General features: G+C 45.5%; 1 protein-coding gene across 7 annotated transcripts in view; it reads left to right on the top strand.

The window, feature by feature from the left end:
* SCML4 (Scm polycomb group protein like 4) overlaps positions 1–25,520 on the top strand; it is a 107,502-nt gene that overhangs the window by 53,836 nt on the left and 28,146 nt on the right. For 6 of the 7 annotated variants that reach the window (XR_007470521.1, XR_004480600.2, XR_007470520.1 and 3 more), the window contains 4 exons: positions 10,948–11,077; positions 13,277–13,477; positions 15,858–15,989; positions 18,003–18,197. Coding sequence is in view for 4 of the 7 variants with exons in the window: in XM_049695308.1 (XP_049551265.1) it covers positions 10,948–11,077; positions 13,277–13,477; positions 15,858–15,989; positions 18,003–18,197 (658 nt within the window). In the remaining 3 variants the exon portion in view is untranslated. The remainder of the gene's footprint in view (positions 1–10,947; positions 11,078–13,276; positions 13,478–15,857; positions 15,990–18,002; positions 18,198–25,520) is intronic. The other variant, XM_033418725.2, reaches the window with a different exon arrangement.

Consider the following 25,520-nt stretch of genomic DNA (forward strand, 5'->3'; position numbering starts at 1 on the left):
TTTAGATTCACCTGCTTATTTACCACTTAAAAAAATTCTTCATTTCTTTTTGCATTTCATACATTCTACCCGAAATCACTTTCCATTTCCTGCAGTACATCTTTTAGAAGTCCCTTTAATATAGATCCTCTAGTGATGAATTCTCTAGCTTTTGTTGTCTGGAAGTACGTTTATTTCATCTTCACTTTTGGAAAAAAATATTTTTGCTGGGTGTAGAATTCTAGGTTGTTATTTTCCTTGCAGCACATTGAAGGTATTATTCCATTTATCTTCTGGGGCCCATTGTTGTAAAGAACTCAGCTCTCCATCTGGTTCATGTGAGGGTTCCCTGGCAGGTTTTGTATTTTTAAGCTAATTTTAAGATTTTTTTCTTTGTCTTCAGTGTTCTACAATTTCATTCTGTTGTGTCTACCTGTGGATTTCTTTTTTATTCATCTTATTTAGAGTTTGGTGGGCTTCCTGAATCTGTGGATTAGAACTTTCATCAGATCTGGAAAATTCTTAGCCATTCTCTTTTTAAATATAACCTCTGTTCCATTCTTTCTGAAACTCTAATGTTAAAACTTCTCATATTCGCATTGTCTTTTAACCTTCCCTCAATAGTTTTTATCTATTTGTCTCTATGCTACTTTTTGGTGAATTTCTTCTGACATATCTTCTGGCACACTAATTCTTTCTTTAGCTATATTTAGTATGCTGTTAAATCTGTTTATTTAGTTTTTAATTTTAGTTATTGTATAGAAGTTAAATTTGGTTCTTTTACATTTTGCTATGCTATTTTTTATAGTTTTCTGTTCTCCAGAGATATTTTCAAACTTGTTCTTTATATCTTTATACATAGTATCACACTTGCTTTTAGAATCTAAGTCTGATAATTGAAATATCTTAAGTATTTTATTTTATTTATTTATTTTATTTTATTTATTTATTTTTGGCTACATTGGGTCTTTGTTGCTGTGCGCAGGCTTTCTCTAGTTGCGGCAAGCAGAGGCTACTCTTCGCTGTGGTGCGCGGGCTTCTCATAAGAAGAAAGAAGCGGTGGCTTCTCTTATTGTGGAACACAGGCTTTAGTCGCACGCGGGCTTCATTAGTTGTGGCGCATGAGCTCAGTAGTTGTAGCGCACAGGCTTAGTTGCTCCACGGCATGTAGGATCTTCCCGGACCAGGGCTTGAACCCGTGTCCCCTGTACTTGCAGGTGGATTCTTAACCACTGTGCCACCAGAGAAGCCCAGTTTCTGGGGTTTTACTGCTGTGTGTTTTTATTGCCCATTCTTGCTTTGGTTCCTTGCTTCCTTGTGTGTTTGGGCTGTGTTATTCACTGACTTTGAAAAATTATTTTGGGGACTTCTCTGAGACCTTTCTCCAGAGATGATTTGTGTTTGTTTTTCCAGGTAACCTGGGAGCACTGCCAGATTGGGTAATTTTTTTTTTTTTTTTTTTTTGCAGTATGTGGGTCTCTCACTGTTGTGGCCTCTCCCATTGCGGAGCACAGGCTCCGGACGCGCAGGCTCAACGGCCATGGCTCCCGGGCCTAGCCGCTCTGCGGCATGTGGGATCTTCCCGGACCGGGGCACGAACCTATGTCCCCTGCATCGGCAGGCGGACTCTCAACAACTGCGCCACCAGGGAAGCCCAGATTGGGTAATTTTTAAACTAACTTCACAGCCTGAAGTTTTCCTGGTTGCCCAAGTTCTGTGAATTTGAGCTACGAATCTGTGTGAGCTCTGGCTTGTGGCAATATCTTCCCAGGAATTCTGCACACCCCCTCCCCCAGTGTCAAGGCAACTTTCCTTAGAGTCAGTTATGGGTTGGGTAGGGCAGGACAAGTTTATAGCTAGCTTACCCTTACCCTGAGGTTGTAGCCCTTTGGGTGAGCTCTGATCCATGGCAATTCCAAGGCCTAGATTTCACCTATATTTGGGCCCAATTATCCTTTATATATTGTTAGCGCCTCCATACTTTTACTAATCTTACATTTTATCCATTGTTGGTGGTTGTTTTCAGTTGATCCACATAACATAGTTTTCTATATTCCCAGAAACAAAACTCCGAAGAAATTTAGGATGCCACATTTCTTCTAATCAACATTCAAAATATGGCACTGACACTGGTTTTATCTCAAACTCTTTAATGTTTTCAGAAATAGTCTAATGCAAGGTACATACACACATTACGAGTTGGAATAGAACTTAGAAACCAACAAGCTGGGATTTCGCAGGTGGTCCAGTGGTTAAGACTCCATGCTTCCACTGCAGGGGGCACGGGTTCGATCCCTGGTCCGGGAACTAAGATCCTGTATGCTGAGTAGCAAGGCCAAAAAAAAAAAAAAAAAAAGCCAACAACCCTACCCGCATTAATGGCTTTGGAAGATGAAGCCCAGAGGCACTGAATGGGTTGCTCAGAGTCCCACGTGAGTCAGGGGCAGAACCAGGATTAGAACCCCAGCCCTCTCTGAGTCCTGTGTTCTCACCACTTCCCTGCAGCTCTTTGGGCAATGTGAAATCATGTCAGTTCTCAGTGTTCATTTTCCAGATGAGGAAATGTGGATGCTCGACTTCTTTTTCACGTCCTCTCCCAGAAGTTCCGCATAGAATGTTTCCTGTCGTATTCTGAAATTTTACTGCTTGAGTATTAGAGGAGGAATGTTTTGAACCTTAGACACAAGCCAGGGTTATGGCTTCCCCAAAGTTAACTAAATAAGCAACAAGGAAAATGCTAATGTTTTAAACTAATGTAATAAAGTATACTATCAAACAAAGTTTCTGTGAATAAATCTAGAAGTTATCTTTGATTTTGCACTTTCTCTAATCACCTTAATTTCACCTCCAAAGTACACCTGAATCCAACCAATTCTTTCTGTTTTCACTACTTTCACCCTAGTTCAGCCACCTATGCGTCTTGCCTGGACCATATGATAACCTCCTCACTAGTATTCTTTTCTCTATTTTGCCTCTCCCCATCCATTCTCTGTATAGCAGCCATACTTAATTTTATAAAATAAAAACTGGGTTGTGTCTTTCTCTGCTTAAAATTCTCTAATTGTTTCCATAACTCCTAGAATAAAATCCAAACTTTTTAATCTGACTGTACTTATTTACTAGGAGTGCTATAACGAAGTACCACAAACTGGGTGTCTTAAAACAACAGTTCTGGAGGCTAGAAGTCCAAAATCAAGGTGTTGGAAGGGCCATGCTCTCTCTGAAGGTTCTAGGGTAGGATCCTTCCTTGACTCTTCCTAGCTTCTAGCGGTTGCCTGCAATCCTTGGTGTTCCTTGGTTGTAGACATATCACTCCAATTTCGGCCTCCATTGTCACATGGGATTCTCCCTGTGTGTCTGTGTCTGTGTCCAAATTTCCCTCTTCTTATAAGGACACCAGTCATGGCATTAGGGCCCACTCTAATCCAGTATGGCCTCATCTTAACTTGATTACATCTGCAAATACCCTATTTCCAAGTCAAGTCCCATTCACAGGTACTGGGAGTTAGGACTTGAACAAGTCTTTTTTGAGAGGGACACGATTCAATCTACAACACTGACTTAGAAAACCCTCATGATTGGGCCCTGACCACCTAGCTAACCTCATCTTGCATCCTTCTGCCTCTTGCTCATAATTCCAGCCACTCTGGCTTCCTGGTTCTTTGAAGAAGCCAAGCTTTAGGAGGCTTACACTGATCACTCTGTCTCCTTCGAAAGTTCTTTCCTCAGCCTCCCTCTTTTTTTTTAAAACAATTTTTTTAATTTAATTTTTTGCCTCATTGGGTCTTTGTTGCTGCATGTAGGCTTTCTCTAGTTGTGGCGAGCGGGGGCTACTCTTCATTGCGGTGTGCGGGCTTCTCATTGCGGTGGCTTCTCTTGTTGCAGAGCATGGGCTCTAGGCGTGCGGGCTTCAGTAGTTGTGGCATGCAGGATCAGTAGTTGTGGCTCGTGAGCTCTAGAGCTCAGGCTCAGTAGTTGTGTCACACAGGCTTAGTTGCTCCGCAGCAGGTAGGATCTTCCCGCACCAAGGCTAGAACCCGTGTCCCCTGCGTTGGCAGGCGGATTCTTAACCACTGAGCCACCAAGGAAGCCCTCAGCCTCCCTCTTGTCATTCAGATCTTGATGTAGGTGTCACCTCCTTATCAGCCTACCCTAGTCACCTGGTCCCTTTTTATCACATCCCCATATTTTACTTCTCAGAGTAGTACTTATCACAATTTGACATTTTTGTTGTGTTTCTTATTTGTTTCCTCCACTATGATATTACCTCATCAAGAACAATGACCTTATCTCCCCCATTTACAGATATATCCTCAGCACCTACAACAGTTTCCTGCACACAGTAGGTGCTCAATAAATATTTGTTGAGTAAATGACTGCCTCATGGAATGAATTTTTTTCCCTTTTTAGACTTAGCTTAAATGATACAACTTGGAAAGGGCAGCTTCTGCCTAAGCAGTACTTAACGTACTGGGAACATTTCTTAAAGGGGATCGTGTGCAATGTGTAAGGTAGGAGAGTGGGTCTTCAAAGATTTGGGAAGATGTGATCCCAAGTGGGTAAGTGTAGAAAATGTAGATGGGTCCTAGAAGAAAGACAGGCAATTTCCCTTTCCTGCCATGGCTACATGAACAAGAAACTTGGAACTCATTTGTATTTCTGGAATTTCTAATAATAATATTATAATACTAGCAGCAATAATGATCAGAAATACTTACTGAGTTCTCACTTTGCACTAGCCCTATGCTAAATGTTTACACTTCATTCTTGTCACATCCTTGCGAGAAGGTGCTGTTATCCTTACCTTACAGATGAGGAAAGGTAGGCTCTGAAAGGCTAAGTAGCGAGACTGAGGACAGGGTTAGTGAGGCTCCATTGCATGTGCCTACTGCTATCCTGAACTTATTTTAGTTTTGCTTTGCTGCTTCATCCTCTGCTGATGTGCAGGCAGGCTCTACACATCTTCATACTTCCCCCGACCACAGTCTGTATCCTTCATTTACCAACCTCTTGTTGTCAATCTAACAAATACTCTTTAGTCAGTACTTCTGTTTCTCCACACTTGCATATTTCTGGAAAAATTCTTGAATTTTACATCAGCTGATCCCTTCTTCTTTAGTGTGCCCTGGCCATACATCTCAGTTTGCAGACAAATCCCCTCCCAACTCTTTGCAGTGATTTTCTAGCAAGTCTTAGAGAAGGTCTTCCCCTGAAGACAGCGGGAGCAAGAAACTCTCCAGGCCCATATCTTGGATCTGTGGATGGAAAAGAAAGATGAGCTGATCCCAGATTCCCCAGACCCTTTGGTGGAGACTCCAGCTGGCAGGGGCCGCCTCTACCCCTCTGCTTCACCCCACCATGATGCTTTAAGAAGGCAAAGCACAGCCACTGGCAACCATGCCCTGGATGAGGAGTCGCCATACCCATTTGATCGAGGTTTTGAATTTCAGGTAAAGGTGCCAACTTTGCCAGCATCTGTACAGGCTGTTGGCTTCGAAGGCCAAGGATTAGCTCCTGCATGTCAGAGCAAGGCATCCTGGGCAGCAAATCTTCTTCCAGTCTTATGCAGCCAAGAAAGAGGCCTCTCCTCCCTCCTTCCTCTTTATTTTCCCCAATTTATTCTGCCAGATTCTGTTTTGAATATTTTTAAAATAAACTATATTTTAGAACAGTTTTAGGTTTAGAGAAGTGTTGCAAATACACAGAGGATTCTCATATACCCGACACCTAGTTCCTCCTGTAGCTAACATCTTCCATTTTTATGGTACATTTGTCACAGCTAGTGAACAAATAACAATACATTATTGTTAAATAAGGTCCATATTTTATTGAAATTCATTAGTTTTCCCCTATTTTTGTTCCAGAATACATCCAGGATACCTCATCACATTTAGTCATCATGTCTCCTTAGGCTCCTCTGGGCTGTGAAAATTTCTTAGACTTTTCTTGTTTTTGATGACATTGGCAGTTTTGAGGAGTATTGGTCAAGTATTCTATAAAATGTTCTGCAACTTGGGTTTTTTGAAGTTTATCCCATGATTAGATGGGAGTTATGGATTTTTGGAAAGAAGATCTCAGAGGTAAGGTGCCATTCCCATGACGGCCTGTCAAGGGTGCGAACTATCGACATGGTTTATCACTGTGGGTGGTGTCTGGATCCCCTGGCTGAGGTGGTGTGTGACCAGTTTCTCCACTGTCAAGTTACTATTCCCCCCATTCCCATGCTGTCCCCTTTGGAAGGAAGTCACTTTGTGTGGCCCACACTTAAGGAGGAGGAGTTATACTCCACGATAAAATATTTGGAATTTTTATACATGGAAGATCTGTCGATTCTCCCCATGTGTTTACTTAGTCAGTCACTCATTTATGTGAGTATGGAGTCATGGATATTCACTGTATACTTTGAATTATAACCCACTACTACCTTCTTTATCTGTTGCTCGTGTTGCTCCAGGTTTGGCCATTGAAAGCTCTTTCAGTTGACTCCCGTGTCCCTATGACCTACCCCTCTCCCTTTTCTAGGTTACCTTACTTTTGATTCATTCTTTATATTAAGCAATGAGATAGAAATTTCAGAATGCTGAGTCAAAGGATATTCCTACTGATGATTTATCCTCTTACCAAAAGGATATTTTTTAAAAGTCACATACCACCCACAGTTGCATGAGATTCCTTCTTTGTTCAAAAGTCCCAGAAGTTGTTTTACAGGTTGAATGAATATGTAAGGTTTTTCCTGCAACCAGCTGACTTATTCTAATCCCTTTAATTGCTTCACCTGGGCAGAAATTATGGGCAGCGGTAACAGCCAACTATATTATTTCATTGGCGGTGGGTTCAATGGACAGATCCCCCTCTAATAAATATTAAAATAGTGAGCAAGTATTAAGGTTAGGCTCATTATGAAGTTTACATGAACAGTAAACAGTGTCTGCTATCTAAGTCTTAGCTGCCGTCATCCTCTTTCTCATCATCATCATTGTCATTTTCCTCAGGATGGATCACACGGATCTTTGTGTAATTTACTTAGAGGACACAGGGGGGAAAATGACTTACTAATCCTGTTTATTTTCCTCCACCAATATCGTTATCTGTATGTTGGGCATTGAAGGGCTTTAAGCCTGTAAAGGAGGATTTAGCCAAGGTTCTTCCAGAACCTGTTGACAGCCTTTGGAGACTGTCACCACCAGCCTCTCCATCACAAGCTGTACCTTCCTAGAGATACCACTCCTAGAGAGACCACCAGGAGAACCGTTGGTGCCTGACCTGGGAAACAGGCAGAGTGGCCGCAGCCCTCCTCACACTTGGCAGATGAGGGAACCCTGCCATAGTCACGGAGACTGAGTCACAGGAAGTTTCCCATCTACTCTGTCCCACCACTGAAGTTTCTTTTAAATTATTTTTATAATACTTAGTATGGTATTGCTGCATGATGAGCCTTTTAATTCTTTCAAATGTTATCTCAAATTAAGGTGAACTGTCTATTGTTAATTGCTGCTTCTGATTAGTACAGGATCTCTAGCAAGAGCCCCAGACTCTGCGCACATACAGCCTTGTGTAGCCAACATGCTCACTTTTGGCCTGTCTCCTTTTAAATTCATTGCAATTAATTTAAATTCATTTCCGCACATCCCACTGTGCCCTCAATACTGCTCAGCAGCCACATTCCATTCCCCCCATGGCCTTCCACCCTCCTAGCTCATTAACCCACCCTCCTCCACCCTCACACACAGCTTCCAGCATCACTGAGAAATTAGAAGCCATTGCAAAAGGCCTTCTGTAAGCTCCCACCTCCACATCCACCCAAATCCAGAGCCTCATATTCCTCCTTCCTTCCTACTGCAGTAGATGAAAAGTCCTTGTTTCTGTCTAAGGCCATAGCCCAGTTCATTAAATCTTATCCTCTCTCACCTGTTCAATGCCAGCAGTTCTCCACACACTCCCCCGTATCATCAATTTTTCCCTCTCTACTGGGCTATTTCCACCAGCATTAGAACATATTTCCCCCTTCTCAAAAGCAACAACAAAAAATCTTTTAAAAATTAAAAAAAAATAGGGCTTCTGTGGTGGCGCAGTGGTTAAGAATCCACCTGCCAATGCAGGGGACATGGGTTTGAGCCCTGGTGCAGGAAGATCCCACATGCTGCGGAGCAACTAAGCCTGTGCACCACAACGACTGAGCCTGCACTCTAGAGCCTGCGAGCCACAACTACTGAGCCCACCTGCCACAACTACTGAAGCCCACATGCCTAGAGCCCGTGCTCCGCAACAAGAGAAGCCACTGCAATGAGAAGCCTGCGCACTGCAATGAAGAGTAGCCCCGCGGCTCGTTGCAATTAGAGAAACCCGCGGGCAGCAACAAAGACCCAACGCAGCCAAAAATAAAAATGAAATAAATAAATTTTTTTTAAAAAGTAATTGTGATAAAAACCACATGGCATAAAATTTATCATCATAACCATTTCTAAGTGTACAGTACAGTAGTTTAAGTATATTCACATCGCTGTGCATCCAACTTCCAGAACGTTTTCACCTTGCAAAACTGAAACTCTATACTCATTAAACAACGACTCTCCCTTTCCCCCTCCCTCCATCCCTTAGCAGCCACCATTCTTCTTTCTGTTTAAGTGCATTTGACTGCTCTAGGTCCCTCATATAAGTGGAATCATACAGTTGTTGTCTTTTTGTACCTGGCTTATTTCACTTAGCATAATGTCCTCAAGTTTCATCCATGTTGTAGCATGTGTCGGAATTTTCTTCCTTTTTAAGGCTGAATAATATTTCCTTGTATGTATATACCACATTTTGTTTATCCATTCATCTGCTGATGGACGTTTGTTGTTGCTTCTGCAATGACTATGATGAATAATACTGCTGTGAACATGAGTGTACAAATATCTCTTGGAGACCCTGCTTTTAATTCTTTGAGAAGTGGAATTTCTGGGTAATTCTATTTTTAATTTTTTGAGGAATGCACCATTTTACATTCCCACCAATAGTGCACAAGGGTTGCAGTTTCTCCACATCCTCATCAACATGTGTTATTTTTAATTTAAATCTTATTTTTTTTATAGTAGCCATCCTAATGGGTGTGAGGTGGTATCTCATTGTGGGGCAAAAATCTTTCAGTCCTACTTTTCCTGCTGCTGTGGCTAATTGGCCACTCCTTTTTAAGACAAGACTCCTTGCAAGAGTTGGCTTTACTTCCTGATCCAGTGCCTCTCTTCCCACTATTTCTTAAGCTTATTCCAATCAGGTTCTCATCTCACCTACTGCACCACAGCATCTCATTTCGAAAAGTTACTATGTGGCCACTTCTGGTCCTCCACGTCTGACCGAGCATTTGACATGGTTGGTTACTCTCTTCTCCATGAGACACTTTCTTCATCTTGTCCCCGCAGTGCCATGCTCTCCTGCTTTTCTTTCTACTCCGCTGGATAGAGTTCCTGGTTTCTTTTGCTGTTCACCCCTCTCTCTCCGACTTCTTCATGTTGGAGTCCTTCAGGGCTCAATGAATGGATCCTCCTCTTCTCCACCTACCCTCAATTCTCTGATGATCTCATTCATTATCATGGCCTTAAATATCAACTCGCTACTTACGATTCCAAAATTAGTTCTCCGTTTAGACTTTCCCTCAGAACTCCGTAGTCCAGTATACATACCTGCCTACTTACCATCTCTTCTTGGATCTAAGCATCTTAAGCCTGACATGTCCAAAATCAACCCGACCTTCCCTCGTTGTCTCCACTCTCCCCTCCTCCTTCCCCCACCTGCAAACTCCCTGGCCCAAACCCTCGGAGTCATCCTTGACTTCTTTCTTTTTCTCTCACACACTACGTCCAGTGTGTCAGAACGTCCTTCTGGTTCCACCTTCAAAATCTGTCCAGAATCTGTCCCCTTCTCTTCACCTCCACTGCTCTCACCCTGATCCAACCTACCATCTTCGCTCATCTACTCTAGATTAGTGGTCCTCTCACTTTTGCTCCTTTCGTCTCTTCTCAACACAACAGTAAGAAAGATTGTTTAAAATGTCAGTTTAGATTCTGTAGTTTCTCTGCTCAGAAGAGCTCAGAGCAAAAGTCAAAGAACTTACGGTGTCTTGCAGAGCCCCGTGGTTTTACCACCTCTCCAATCTCACTCTTGCCTCCTTAATGTGGCACAAACACTCCAGGCATGCTCTGCCTCAGGACCTTTGCAGTTGGTATTCTCATTCACTGGAATGTTTTCCCCTTAAACACTGGTATGACTTGAATGAATGAATGTAGAATGGTTGGATAACTAGCAGTAGGAATACTATTTCTCCATGACTACTATTATTATTACATCCTAAAAATCCAGGAATCCAGTTAGGATATGGATGGGGATTGCATATACATTAACAACAGAATGTACACCCTTGCTACTCAAAGTGTGGTCCATAGACCAGCAGCATCAGCCTTTGATGGTCTCCACTGCAGGAAATAAACCCTGAGAAGCATGTCACCTTTTGGAAGAATGGCTCCTGCTGTCTCTTCTAGCAGGACCCAGTGATCTTTGTGAACAGAAAACTCAGCAGAGTGAGCAAAGCCTCAGGATTGGTCACTGGGTGGCTGTCAGGAAAGAGCTGTCCACAGGAACCTCAGGAGCACAGGGGCTCAGGCTGGGAACTGTCCCCAACCCTGCATCCTGCACTCAGGAGGCTTATAGGCTGCAATTCCTCACACCTCTGTGTGTCCCACACCCTCTGCCTGACACAGTCATTTCCTGGGTGGCTCCACTGTAAGGACGGGGTGCAGAGCTGACCTCTAGGTGTGACCCAAACTTGAATCTTGATCATGAACTTGAATCTGAAGTTCAGCCCCCAAAGCTACACGATAGAAAGGTGTGGAAGAATGACAGAGTAGCAGTGGTTAACTGAGCCCCGGAAGGATCCTGGGAAAGTGCACAGAGCATCTCCAGATTTTCATTGACTCCCTGGGTTCTCTCTTGCAGCTCAAGTCTCGGGTTCTCATGACGCCTTTAGCCCTCTCGCCCCCGCGGAGCACGCCGGAGCCCGACCTCAGCTCCATCCCTCAGGATGCAGCCACCATACCCAGTTTGGCAGCGCCACAGGCTCTCACAGGTAGGTGAGGCGAATGAACTCCAAGGCTGGGATGGCCTGCCCGCCAGCTAAAGTTACTTTGTGAACTAGAGAGCTGCCACTGAGGTCGCTCAAATGAAGGATTCAGTGTGTCAGTTGGACAGTAGATAGGATGACCAAATTCTCTGAGAACAGGAGTTCAGTGTCTCACAGCTTGGATTATTTAAAATTGATTTTCAATACATCTTGGGTTCAGCTGGTTGCTGTGGGTGGGTGGAGGCTAGAAAGAGTGGTTGGCGGCCCAGACTGTCTTCAGAGCCGCGTCTACTTTGCACCAACAGTGAGCCTGCTCACCTTGAAGAGTTTCTATCCCTGTGTTTGTACTTCCAGATCTCCTAAGGATCTCAATGCCCCTCAATCCCACCCAGTGCCTTCCAGTCCAGTTCAGGGTGGAGCTCGGCCCAGTCTCCCTCATGGGGCGTCCACCAACCAACAGTTCCATCTTAAAAGTAACAGCAGTCGGATGGTGTCTCTCTCTCTCTCTCTCTCTCTCTCTCTCTCACACACACACACACACACACACACACACACACACACACACACACACACACACACACACATACACATCCATAGTTCCCCCTCATCACAAACCATCCGCAGCCCCATCCCACTTAAATCCCTCAGTGCCCTAATGCTGTTAGGTAAAGACCAAATTTTGTAGTATGGCCAACAAGGCCCTGCTCTTAGTTTTTAGGGCCCATCATAGGATCGTAGCATATTCTCTTTCCTTCTTCTGGAATGATCTTTCCTCTAGGGTCAACCTATTCCTCCCTTGCACCTCAGCTCAGGTACCTCCCTCCAGAAAGTGTTCACTAACTTTCCTGCCAAGGTTCCCAGGACGGGCTCTCCTAGCATCTCCCTAATGTTTCTTGCAGCCAAGGTCACACATCACTTCCTGTAATTCTCTGAGTAGGTCTGTCTCCCCTTCTGGGCCCTAAGTTCTCTGAAGTCAGGGATTATGTAGATTTTCTCTGTAGGGCCTAGCACACTGCCTGGCATGAAGGTCCCTTAGCAATTAGATTTTCCTTAATCATGTGGGATTAGTTGAAGAAGGAAGCCTGGTAGAGTGAAAAGAGCACAGGCCATGACATCAGAAAGATGTTAGTTAAAATCCCTATTGCACCATTAATTACACTTTCTGAGCAGCCACTAACCACTTTTAACCTCAGTTTCTTCTTTAGTAGAGGAAGTAATGATATTTAATTCTCAGGCTTATCTTGAGAATCAAACAAGATAAAGGATATACAGTGCCTGGAATATAGTAGGTGCTCAATAAAAACTAATTTTCTTCAACTTTGTTGTTACTGTTTAATCCTTCCAAAGTCCTAATGGTCTCCTCTTACAGTCCCTCTTTAACGCTTCTCTGCACTAGTGGCCCCCAGGGTAAGATGCTCATACCTGGGCTGGGGGCAGGGGGAGACATAAGAGGAGCCATTAACATGTGGAAGAAAATATGACACCTACTATTAATATTTCTTTTTATCTCATCCTTTAAAATTTTCTATTTTTTGGTTACATCTTTAAAATGTATGTAATACCTTAATACGGTTGAGAATGTATATAATCTATAAATAAATAAACACATGTTAGGGCATGTGGTAAAAATTTTTTTACCAATGGGGTATATTACTTTAAAAGTGTGGGGACCATTGGTTGGGCTCACCTAAATGGACTGCTGAGTGTTCATTACCCTGAGATTGTAAGTAGAATCCTCTTTAGAATTTCATCGAATATATAGTCTTTGGAGTAATTAGCAACATGTTGATTTTTTTTAATTACTGAAGGTTAACCAAAAAAATGGCAAACATTATATATAGCTTGATAGCTTCCTGGGAGGAGAAGGGAAGATTTTGTGTATGTTCCCAGCACATAAATACATTTATATACATGGTCCACAATTGTCCATAATCGTCTACAATTCAGATTTGAGTACATCAGAGAGGACATGCCTATTTCTTCCCAACCAGGAGGCCTTTCTGAGAGCAAGCCCTGGCAGCTGGAGGTGATTGAGTCTATTGCCTCTTTTACTTCTTAAGTTGGGAAGAACTGGTCCCACTTTGGCCTTTGCTTTCCCAAGACCAGGGCCAAGGGGACATGGCTGAGGCCTCCCCAGTGTGCAAGGGAGCCGCCCCTGGCCTGATGTGCTTCGATGCTGAGGGCTTTGTGGGTCTGTTTCCACAGTCTGCCTCTACATCAACAAGCAAGCCAACGCAGGGCCGTACCTGGAGAGGAGGAAGGTACAGCAGCTCCCCGAGCACTTTGGGCCCGAGAGGCCGTCGGCTGTCCTGCAGCAGGCCGTGCAAGCGTGCATCGACTGTGCCCACCAGCAGAAGCTGGTCTTCTCCCTGGTCAAGCAGGGCTACGGTGGTGAGATGGTGTCAGGTAAAGCCCTGGAGCAGGCCGTATGAGGAGGGCCATGGGTGTGTCTCCAAAGAGGAAAATAGCTGTAATCAGGCTTGGGGGACTGTGGCCAGGGTCTGTCCCCATCTTCTGGGCTCCAGGGTCCTTAAGTGAGCCTGTGTGCCGAAGGTGTGTCTTGGGACTTGAGGAGAAGATACTTCCAGATCTGGATAAGAAGACTGGACATCTGAATCCTCTCCCTTGACTTGCCTCTTTCACCTCCCACTTCCAACCCATCAATAAATCCTATTGTCCTAACTGCAGAATATATCCAGAATCCTTTCAGAATCAACTTCAAAATATCTCCAGAATCCTTTCACGATTCTGGTTCTTTCAAAATCTAAGTCAGATCATGCCCCTCCTTTTCTCCAAACCCTCAATGGCTCCCATGTCACTCTGAGAAAAAGCCCACATCCTTACAAGGGCCTCCAAGTCCTATGTGACCTGGTTCTGGGAACTTCCTTGATCTCCTGGCCACTTCTATTGAGTCCCAAACTCTGCTCTGGCCACAGTGGCTTCATTCCTGTGTCCTCCAACCATGCTCCTCCTGCCTCAGGGCCTTTGCACCTGCTGTTCTCTCTTTATGGAATGCTCTTTCCCCAACTGTCCATGTGACTGGCTCCTGGAGTTCCTTCAGATTCCTACTCAAATGCCACCTTATCAAAAAGCCCTTCCTTGACCACATGTCTAACACATCAGCCCTTGTCACTATTTATTCTCCCTTCCTCTGCTTTATTCCTTATTCATAGCACTTAACACCATGCAGGGAAGTGGGGAAAGTTCATGGTCTAAACCCCACCTCACAGGACATTTTTTTTTTTTTAAACAAGAGCCTTCAGGGTCAATCCTATCTCCCATTGTCACCACCGTCCTCCATTTTCCACCGCAACCCAACAGCATCCAGAGGGAGTGGAAACTGTCACCACAAGTCTGAGGCAGAATTGGGAGCTCTGCCCCCTTCAAATATTTCCCCTCAGAGGCTCTGTCTGTCTTACCCGAGGCTCTCCACATGCACAGTGGTTGTTACCACCTGCCCTTAAGCCCTGGAGCTCCAGGCCTTTGCAAGATGCTTTGACTCCAGGGGGACAGCCTGGTGTCTTCTCTAGCCCAGCATCATAGACACAGCCTCCATATCACCAGGGAAAAGGGATACAATTCCCCAGCCACAGGGCAGTGCAGGTGACCCTGCTGGCCGACTAAGAAAGGGTCGGGGAGAGGGGCCTTTAATGTGGCTACGCCCTGGAAAACCAAAGCATAAGTGTTTTATTTAACTCCAGATTGATCCCGAGGGCTTGCAGATGGGGAGGTTTTTCCAACACAGCTTTACCAGCTCTGATTGATTCAGCCCTCCTTCTGGAGCTCCCTGTGAGCAGGAAGCTGGGTCTGACTTGCTGGTAATTGATTAAAATAGAACTTGGCAAGGTCTGGGTGCATGTGTCTGACCCAGGGTGACTTTTAAGAGACTTCAGCAGATGTGCGGAGAGACAGGACAAAGAAGTACTGCACCAAAGAGGCCAGGAGGAGAGTCCTGCTGTCAGGCCTCTGAGAGCTCCTTGGCTGTCCTCTCTGAGAGCCAGGTTCTTGACCCTGCACTGCCCTCTGAGGTTGAAGGCCTTGTCCGTTTCCTTGCTAAACAGCAGGGCTCAAGACGCAGACCCAGTGCTAAGAGAAAGCTCCTCCTGTACCGTGTGTCCCCACTCTTGAGCAAATCCCGTCTGAGCTCTTTGTGGCCCCTGCCCCCCAAGCTGGGAGAGCCGACCCCGTTCTCCCTGCTCTCCTGCTCAGCTTTTCTGCAGCCTCAGGGGCCTTGGTGCTGGGGAGGAGGCTCTGCAGTGCCTGGCACCAATGCATGAGCGGGCAGAGCCCTGCCAAGTTTCCCTTGGCTGAAGCATTCCCAGGAAGGCTGGAGCTGAGGACTTGGTCATGGAGAATGCAGTAGCGCTGAGGGGCCTCCTCATGCCGCCTCCTTAGGTTGTGAGGTGGCAAGTTGGGCGTCCACGTTTCTGATGGTGATGTGGCAGCCCAGCAAGGTGGTGCTAGCCCCAAGGTGGTTTAGGGAGGGACTCAGGAGGAAGAGTCAGACTCTCCTACTCTCCACCTAGAACCTGATCCTTAGGGCACTGCTTTCTAAACATCCCCATGGCACAACATGTAGACAATGGTGAACACTGGTGCTGGTACCATGGGCTAAGGGAATTTAACCTGCTGTGGCTGGGCCTTGGGCCACCCCAAAGGCTGAGGGGGAGTAGTATCTCAGTACCCATGACCCATTCCTAGCACACCTGTTGGGACGCTCTGCCTTAGTTACACTCTCCCAGAGGGCTAGATTTCGTCATCTCACGAATTCCATGTCTGCTTCCAGGAGGTGGAATTTTCCTGCTATGTGACCATCCAGGCACCTCTGGGAATGTATACACACTGATTTATGGCACAGGCCTGATGACCCAGACCTTCCTGCTGTGGGTTCAGTTTCCAGCACACCTACTCTTTCAAGGTATCGGAGGCAAGCAGCAGTGCCCACCTAAGAGGGAATTTCCAGAGTGTTCGAGTGGCCAGGATGACCCCCTTACTGAGCATCTAAGCAGCTCTTTGCTGGCTCTCCTAATCTGAGTCACCTGGAGTATTAAAGTGACAGGCAAGTGCCACTTATAGGCCTCATGAGCTGGAAAAAAATGCTCTAGGCCTTCTCCTCAGTTTCCTCATCCATATTATGGAGTCATAACCTTTTCTCCACTGTCCTCACAGGACAGTCAGAACGCCTAAATGAGGTGATAGGTGTGAAAGCTCTTGTCAAACTATAAAAAGCTACACAAAAGAAATAGATTGTTTTGATTTCTAATTTAAATGGGTGTGGAGTTTTTTTGTTGTTTGTCTTTTCGCTCTGGTCGCCCTGCCCCCGCCCTTACAGTGTGCTAGCCTTTGAGAGATATAGTATAAAAATCCAGGCTGCCTTCCAGGTGCCGGTGCTGAGGGCAGAGCCCAGGTGGGGGCAGAATGTCCTGCTGGGGATCTTCTCCTGTGTTCTGCACCCTGGAGCTGCTGTGCGAGCTTCATGCAGCAGCAGAGGGCTGTGAGGAGGATTACAAAGAAACATGCTCTGGGCTGGAAGAACCAGGTGTTTCTCCTAAATTCTGGTCACCCTAGAGAAAATGAGTTTGATCTAGCGTCACTGTGGAGACATTATTGTTCTTTTATAAAGACTCCTCCCCTTTAGGCCGAATGAACCCTGAACACTGTGGTGCTGCGTTAAGAGCTGGAGACCTCAGTATGAACTCAGGTTTATTTGAATATACCTATATGTCTAGATCTAGGCATATCTATCTAGACCTACCTATTGATCTAGATCTATCTATCTAGAGTTGCTTAAAATAAATGAGAGTATGTCATAGGGACACAGGAGTCAGTCTGTAAGATCCCAAAGACAAAAATTGGAATAGTTTAGCAATAAGATACATAATATAGTATTGGACCACCCACAACACAAAATAAATATATATATTTTAAACTCTTATTTATTTATTTTTGGCCGCACCACGTGGCCTGTGGAATCTTAGTTCCCCAACCAGGGACCGAACCCAGGCCCTCGGCAGTGAGAGGGCTGAGTCCCAACCACTGGACCGCCAGGGAATTCCCCCAGAATAAATATACTGAGTCTGCACTGATATTGATGAATAAACAAATAAATAAATGGAGGAAATGGGACAAGTCTTCCTTTATAGAAGAATTCCAAATGATATAGAGACTCTTCCCTCTCCAGGAGGTAGAGCTTAATCCCTCCACTGCCCTTAACTGTGGGTAGGACCTTGTGACTTATTTCCCAGGAACAGAATACAAAGAATACAGTGGAGGGCTTCCCTGGTGGCGCAGTGGTTGAGAGTCCGCCTGCCAATGCAGGGGACATGGGTTCGTGTCCCGGTCCAGGAAGATCCCGTGAGCCATGGCCGCTGAGCCTGCACGTCCAGAGCCTGTGCTCCGCAACGGGAGAGGCCACAACAGTGAGAGGCCCACGTACTGCAAAAAAAAAAAGAATACAGTGGAGAAATGTGGCAAACACTGTCTTGGCCAGGAGATAAAGGTTAACATCCCAGTGATGAACTGTGGCTATCATGTACCACCCCCCACTGACTCTGTGGTCTTCCTCCTCAAAACCCCATAACCCCGGTAAAATCATAAGAAAAACATCAGACAAACCAGATCGCGGGACGTTTTACAAAATACCTGACCAGTACTCTTCAAGACTGTCAAGATCATGAAAAACAAGAAAAGACTGTGAAACAGTCACAGACCCGAGGAGACCGAGTTCACACAACAGCTACACCCGATGTGGTCTCCTGAATGAGATCCTGGAACTGAAATAGGACATTAGTGTAAAAACAGGTGAAATTCCAATACAACTTAGTTGAAAACAAAACAAAACTGAACAAACCAAAACCTCTTCCCCAGGGCTGACGGGCTGACGGCTTTCTCCAGAGCCCCGCTCTAAGTCGCTGTCTCTGTGCTCTTCCAGTCTCCGCATCCTTTGACGGGAAGCAACACCTGCGGAGTCTGCCCGTGGTGAACAGTATTGGGTACGTCCTCCGCTTCCTTGCCAAGCTGTGCCGAAGCCTCCTGTGTGACGACCTCTTCAGCCACCAGCCGTTCCCCAGGGCCACCAGCGCCTCCGAGGAAGCCCCTGAGAGCCAGGAAGACAGGATGGAGTCAGGTAGGGTTTGCCCGTCTGTCTTCCTGGGCCTGCAGGTGGTTCCAGGTGTCCCCGCCCTACCGGGGCAGGTGAGGCTGCCACTAAGGGGGCTCCTGGGAGCTCTGCTGCTGGAAGCTCACGGGCTGCTCCTCTGGGCACCCAGGGAACAGTCAAGGCTGACCAGGACCAAGGACACCCCGATGGTCCCTGCCCAGGCTGCAGTGGGAAGAGATGGCTCCAGCTACTGAGAGCTGACATTATAGCTTCTAGGCCTATGTTATTAGAATTTAGACAATGAGACCGCATCACATGCAATAAGTGATTTTTTTCCTCTCTTCTAATTAAGACTCTTGAGCATTTATTCATCATCGTTGAGTAATTGAAGGACTACTAGGAACAAAGAAATCCTGAAGAAACAAGAGCTAACGAATTGATTACATTGGTCCTGTCTGGGGGCCTCAGATTCCTATCCAGGTCAATAAAATGTGTAACAGAGTGTCTATTGTGGCAGGAATTTGACCTGCCCATAAATCACATATGTCCTTCAGTGAGAGTGTTTCTCTCTCGTCACAGGATAGAAAGTGACCCAGGGGCTGAATGCCTTTTGTATCACCAGCCCCAGAATAGCTCAGCATAGGGAAGTGGCCAGTGGGAAGTGCAGCAAGGCCACATGGGCAAACTTGCCACACTGTTGTCTGCCCAATGGGCTGCTCCTTCCTTACCCACTTAGCGGCCCTGAGTTATGGATTTGCAAGGAGTTGAACATGAGTCCAGGTTCTAGATTCCAGGTTCCCAAGGATGAGCATGTTGCCTTTTTTCTTTCTCTGGAAGCAGTGTTGTTGATACATAAAGAACACATAGACAGTGAAATGGAATCTAACCATTATGTCATTCTGCAAACACTTGCTGAACCTTTTCTGTTCCAAGCACCATGTGAGACCCTGTCTTGGAATAAGGCAAATATGTATGTGAGCTTAGGAAAGTTTTTGAGGTATTGAGTAACCAGTATGAATAATGAAAAACTTACATTTGCAGGTATGTGCTCACAGACAGGCTTAGAGCATTCAACAAAACGATACTTATAATAGGAGTGGCTGTGTTTTAAGCCTAGGAGGACATCAGGGAAGGATAAAGTTAGATTCTAAGCATAGATTTTTCTCACATCCTGTCAAGAGCCTTGTCTACAGTTTTACTTTAAACTCTCAGAGACCTGGGAAACAGGAAGAAATCTGGCCTTTACAAAGAAATGTACCTAATTAAATATAGTTTGTGTGAGCAGATGCTATATACTTCTGTGTTTTTCTTGATGCCTCTATATGTGTGAGCTTGGGAAAGTCTTCTCATGTCTCTGGGCCTCAGTTTCCTGTGTGAAATGATGGGCTGAGTTGCTCATGTATAATGTTCTGGTTCTGACAGTCAAGAATCTGGCCTCTCTTGTAAACCTTAGTTGACTCAGAAACATATTGTAAAGCTCACGTATCTTCCAGTGAATCTTGCAATGAAAATAGCAGATGATGATCTGATTTCACTTCGCACACCCTAAAGTCACTGTTACATTGAACAAGCAATGACCCATGGACAGAATCATAAAGCCACGTAATTCATGTCTCCCATTCTCCTTTAAATGAAAGTCTCCTGTGAGACCACTTCTTCCCTGTCCATGGATGAAATTTAGGGCAAATCTCGTGACTTTTCTGGCTCCTTTCAGATAACAAAACACTCTCTAGTAAATGATTAATATGTCCAGGTCAGTGTGATCATCCAACTTTAAATTTCACTCAAAGATGGAACTACTCCCCATTCCCAGCTCAGCCCTGCTTCAGACCAGTTGCCTGCAGCAGTAAAGGAGGGCATGGTTGGCTTCTCTCCACCTCCTGCCCAACCCTATGTTTTTGCCCCTTCCTTATCTAGCTAATAATGATTCCCAATCCTTCCTGATCAGAGTGAGGGAAGGAGAAGACGCAAGAGGTAGGAGAGTTTTTACTTGACTAATTCCGCTGTGAGCTGGCATCAGCCTCCCTGGTTCTGGCAGGTGTTTCAAGCTGATTCTGCAGCCTGTGGGCTCTTGCATGGGTCCTTTGGTGATCCTACCATCTCTCATCTGCACGTTCCTTGACATGGACAAAGGTAACTCTTCTCTGGCTGGTCACTTACAGTTCTTCCCACAGCCTCAAGGCATCTGTGGGTACATCTCTAACTTCTTTCTGCTGAGGCCTCCTTGTGCCTCCAGACAGTCCTATGGAAAGGATCTAAGATAATCCCACTTCAGATCTCTCTTCTGATGGCCCGCATCTGGTCCCTTAGAAACACCCTTTGCCCAAACAAACTCAGGGCGTGCAGGCTGATCTCAGCAGACACCTCTCCTTTGTCCTGCCATCACAGCAGCCAGACTTTTTGGTTTCTCATGGAAATCAAGCAGTAATCCATTGTGTCTCTTGAGCTCCAGGGACAGATATCAAGCTATTCACACGGCCACATTGAAGCTCTTGGATCACGTGGGGCAGTTCTCTCCATAGTTCATCTTCTATTCAACCTGCTTTTCAACCTCTACAATTTCTTTTGCAGGCTGCATGTGGGTGGTCATCTACACAGGTAAAACTGGCTTCCCACCACCTCTTTTTGCTAGAGCTCCACACTTCACTCTGCTATGGGGAGACTATTGTCTTGCAGCTTCAGCAAAACTGAAACTAAAATAGTTTCATTTTAACTTCCTGTCCCAGGAACCCCCCTTCAGCTTTCCTTAAGTGATCACTGAGGAAACCTTTGCCTTGGTTTCCTCCTTATCTTTCTCCTTCCAAGCTCACCATGCTGAGTGAAGTTCCTGGCTTTTTCCTGGGAAAAGTGTAGTGCAGCCGCCTCACTTCTTCCCTGGGCTGAGGCCGGTATTTCCGCCTGCAAGCTGGTTTCTTTCCTAGTTGGCTTGGCTTTGGGAGTAATGACTCCAGTTGTCTTCATGAGCCCTTCCCTAGCCTGTGGCTGCTTTGAAAAAATGAATTGCTCCAGTTCTTGTGGAAATTGTTCCCCGTGCCCTGGGGGCTACAGAACAAAGCACTGTGTGTTTCTTGTGTCTGGGGCCCCAGGGAGGGTGGAGGAAGCAGCTACGGCACAGTAAGCTTTGAGCAGCCCCCTGGCACACATCTCTCCTACCTGTTTGCCATGGGGCCTAGGATGACACCACTAAAGAGTTTGCCTTTAGGGCTTCCCTGGTGGCGCAGTGGTTGAGAGTCCGCCTGCCGATGCAGGGGACACGGGTTCGTGCCCTGGTCCGGGAGGATCCCGCATGCCGCGGAGTGGCTGGGCCCGTGAGCCATGGCCGCTGAACCTGCGCGTCCGGAGCCTGTGCTCCGCAACGGGAGAGGCCACAGCAGTGAGAGGTCCAGGTACCGCAAAAAAAAAAAAAAAAAAAAAAAAAAAGAGTTTGCCTTTAGACTAAGACATTGCCTCTTTAGGATTGCCTTGTCAAAGTTCCCTTAAAGGATAACATATCAAGTTATTATTACCTTGGATGAGGAATTAGTTTATTACCCACTTTCCCATGATTGTGGCAAGAAAGGCAGGTGTACTTATAAGCGAAGGGATGGAGGTCTTCATTGATTTTAGGCTTCATATCCATCCATAGGACCACGTCATTCCTAAACAAGATTGTACAGTCTTGAACTCATTTGAACCAGATCCTGCTCTGCCCCAAGGTTGTTCAGTCAAAGCTGGAGTGTTCCAGGTTTGGTGCCACACAGTTAGAGGGTTTGTCAACACTCATTAGGACATTTCCAAAAGACAGTTAATCAGACAATAAGAAAATGCAAAGCCATGACACATAAGGAACTATATAAAAAAATGGATGATTTGGGGAAGACCCAATTTTCTGTTCCAGGATATGACAGCAGGTCATGTGGATTTGTTCTTTGTGGCCCTGAAGATAGATTTAATTAAACCTCACGTCTCGCCACTCAAACTCAGATCAGGAGCACTGTAGTAACCTGAGAAAGGAAAAGCTCAGTGGCTCTCCCTCACTCCTTCACAACAGGTCCCAGGTGTTTTGAAGACACTTAAAGTTGGAGAAGCCTGGGTTTCAGGAATACTCTCCCACGTAGAGGACTTGGCACCTGAATAACCAGGTGGAACTCTCAGAAGACAGCTCCCTTAGGATTCAGGTGGGGTTGACATTGTAAAGAACTTTGAAAAGCCAAAGCCATTCAGAAGTAGAAGGAGCTGCTTGGATGGAGAGAGCTCCTCATTACTGGTGACAAGTGCAGATGTCCACATGTCAGGGCCATTAGGGTGAACTCTGGCAACCCAGAGGAGTAAGAGCAAGATGTCGCCTCTGGTCCCTTCCAAGCTGAGAGACGGCTGGAGGTGGCAGAGGAAGACCGCGGACAGCAGGAGGTGAGAGGCCCTAGAAGCCCTGGGGAGGGGGTCCCCCAAAGGGGAAGATGAGGATACCGAGACAGAAGGGCTCACATTAGAGCAGAGAGAGGGCTTCTTCCAAATCTCTTCCTCAGACCTTTGAAATATAAACTCTGTCACCAAATGATCTTTCTCCTGCATTCAGGGAAAACCAGGTTTCAGACCCACTCAGCTGCCTGAATTCAGTCTGGAAGGTAGAGTTCTTGGCTTGAGACCAAGAATTTTAGTCATTTTCCTCCGAATCTATTAACTGACAGCCAAATGTTCATGTTTTCAGAAGAAGAGCAGTTCCCTGGATGCTTTAGGAGAATGGAAGCAAAAACATGGATTTGATAACATTTGTGGTTCTGTCAGAAGTCCTGAGATGATCATGGGGAAATTTTACCTTATCTTTGAATGTTGGAAAAAAAAAAAGATCTCAATTATAAGTAAGCTTTAGCCAGATGCTTCTCAAACTTTAATATGCCCTGGTACCACCCAGGCATCTTGATGAAATGTGGATTCTGGCTCAGGAGGGCTGGAGTGGGGCCTGAGAGTCTGGTTTCTAACAGGCTTCCAGGTGACGTCCGTGCTGCTGCTGGTTGGGGACCATACTTTGAACGAGAAAGTGTGTGCTGACCGAGTCCTGCTCCCAGAGGTAAATTTATTTCAGGTTTTCAGTAAAATACGTCTCTCTGTGCTAGGATGGTGCCAAACCTGTAAAAGCATTGCTGCTGAGGATGACCTGGTGCCCCGTGGAGGTGTCTGTGGGCTGGAGAAGAAGAGAGGGGCGTGAGGGGGCAGAGTAGTCAGGCACGGTGGCACATGTGCAAATCCAGGTGAGAAAGAGGAGGTTTGCAGTGCTGGGGAAGAGAGTGAAAGAAAGGAAAGAATGATGACGGGCAAATTTCCTGGTGCGGCCTGACCACCACCGGCAGCAGGGTCTCTGTTGCCCTCTAAGCTTCCCCGAATTCCTAGAAGACCCTAGGGATCTGTTCTCTCAGACCCTTGTTTACATACCCTCCCTGCCTTATACTGCTAGAATCTGGGTCCAGACCTCGTCTCCCTGCTAGGTAGACTTGAGGGCAGGGACGTGCAGTCCCCAGCAGAGCCTGAGATGTAACAAGTCCACAGTAAATATTTACTGTTTCGAATTCTATGCGACACAACAGAACAAACTGTCTGCTCACCAAGCATTGGGGAGATCTTCTTTGGAAACCACAAATGTGGTAGCTGAACTCTTTTGCAAGATCTAGTTTAGTGATTGGCTTCCTGCCTTTTGAAGGTTTGACATGATGGGAACAAATTGTTTACTTTTTGTTGAGTAGCTTTTCTTGATACACAGACGGTGGGGGTGGGAGATGAGAAAGGACATTTGTTCTTGAGACTTGGTGTTTTCTTCCTTGGCTGGTGGTCTTGGAGCCAGGCACCAGAAAACTATTGGAGTAACAGACACACACGGTACGTTCTGCTGTGGTTGAACCTTCATACCCAGCATCTAGAAATCAAATCTGCTTCCTTGTTAAACTACAAATTTGTCTAATGTAATAGCTCTACAAAGAATGACTATCCAGAGCTTATCTCTCTTTCCAAAAGGTTGTTTATTTCTAAAAGGAAATAGAGCTTATCAAGTGGCATGAGTTCTATCACACAGGAATATCCATATGATCAGTTGGCAAACATTTTCTGAGCTCCCTCTACGTGTGATACCTGCAGAGCTGAGGCCACTTGTTCAGAGCCACAGAGAAAGGCGGCAGCAGGGTGGAAGCTGAGCCTAGGTTTTCTCCTCCCTGGCCCTTTGCTTTTCCTCCCAAGCCTATCAGTAGGGCCCCATTACCCAGCACTTGCTGGGGTGTGTGTGTGTCCTGTTCTCTGGCTCAGAAGCCTGACCGCACAAAATGGATGTTCACAAGTGGCTTGTGGTACCCCTGTGTCACTTCTTCTAGCAAAGATGTAAAAGAACAAAACAAACACAAATGCCCACTTAGCAAAATCTAGGCAGAAACTGCACTCCAGGGACATCAATTATCTTTTCTCCTTCTGGGTTAATATCTTGGCCCCAAGGAGTGTCTCATCCTTATCTTTGTGCCCTAGCTGCATCATTGCTAGACGACATCCACAGGACAGGCAGAGCCTATCATCCTAGACACCAGGAGAACTTTCTCATCCCTACAAAACCCACACAAAGGGGCCTACTCCACCGACACTAGGTGTGGTTTGACCTGGTATTTTAAATAATATATGAAATGATGGGGGAAAAAAGAAATGAAGGAAGGCATGTGCAGGCCAATGATTAGAATATTGCAGAGCTATGCTCACCCTGTCATAGCCACGGGCCATGTGAACAAAATGAGCCATCTGGTTCTCAAGCCATGCATTGGAAAGGGGGTCATTTGGAAGGAGAACAAAGTATCAGTGTCAAGCTCAGTTCTTAAGAATCTTTGCAGAAAGTTTTGATGGAAAGATGAAAAGAAGAACGTCCGCAAGTTCGGCAGCAAATACAAAAGGCCTTCCTATATTTTCGGACAGGTAGGTCCAGGAGAAGCCCAGCCAGAGCTCTTACAGCATGGAATAGGGAGTGTTTGCCAGTGTAGAATTCCTGATCTTAGCTCTGCCTGTGTGCCAATATGAGTTCATTTAGGAAAATCTGTTTATCATATTTTTAGTGATATCATTCATTAAAGTATAATATCTGTACCTATTTTAAAACATTGAGCTAAAAAACAAAACAAAACAAAACAAAAAACGTTGAGCTAAAAGGGAAAAATGTAACTTCTAAGGAAAACACTGGGTTTTGTAGAATTTGAAATAGATTTTCACAATGCTCAGTAATTTATTAGATCCCTTTGTGCTGTAATGATTTGGTTCTCTTTTGAATCCTGTAGATATTGAGGAAGCACAAGGATTCAATAATTATTGGTTAAATGAATGAATGAATGAATGTTCCAATTAAGTTGTTGG

Source organism: Orcinus orca, chromosome 12 (assembly GCF_937001465.1).
Source record: "Orcinus orca chromosome 12, mOrcOrc1.1, whole genome shotgun sequence".
Lineage (NCBI taxonomy): Eukaryota > Metazoa > Chordata > Mammalia > Artiodactyla > Delphinidae > Orcinus > Orcinus orca.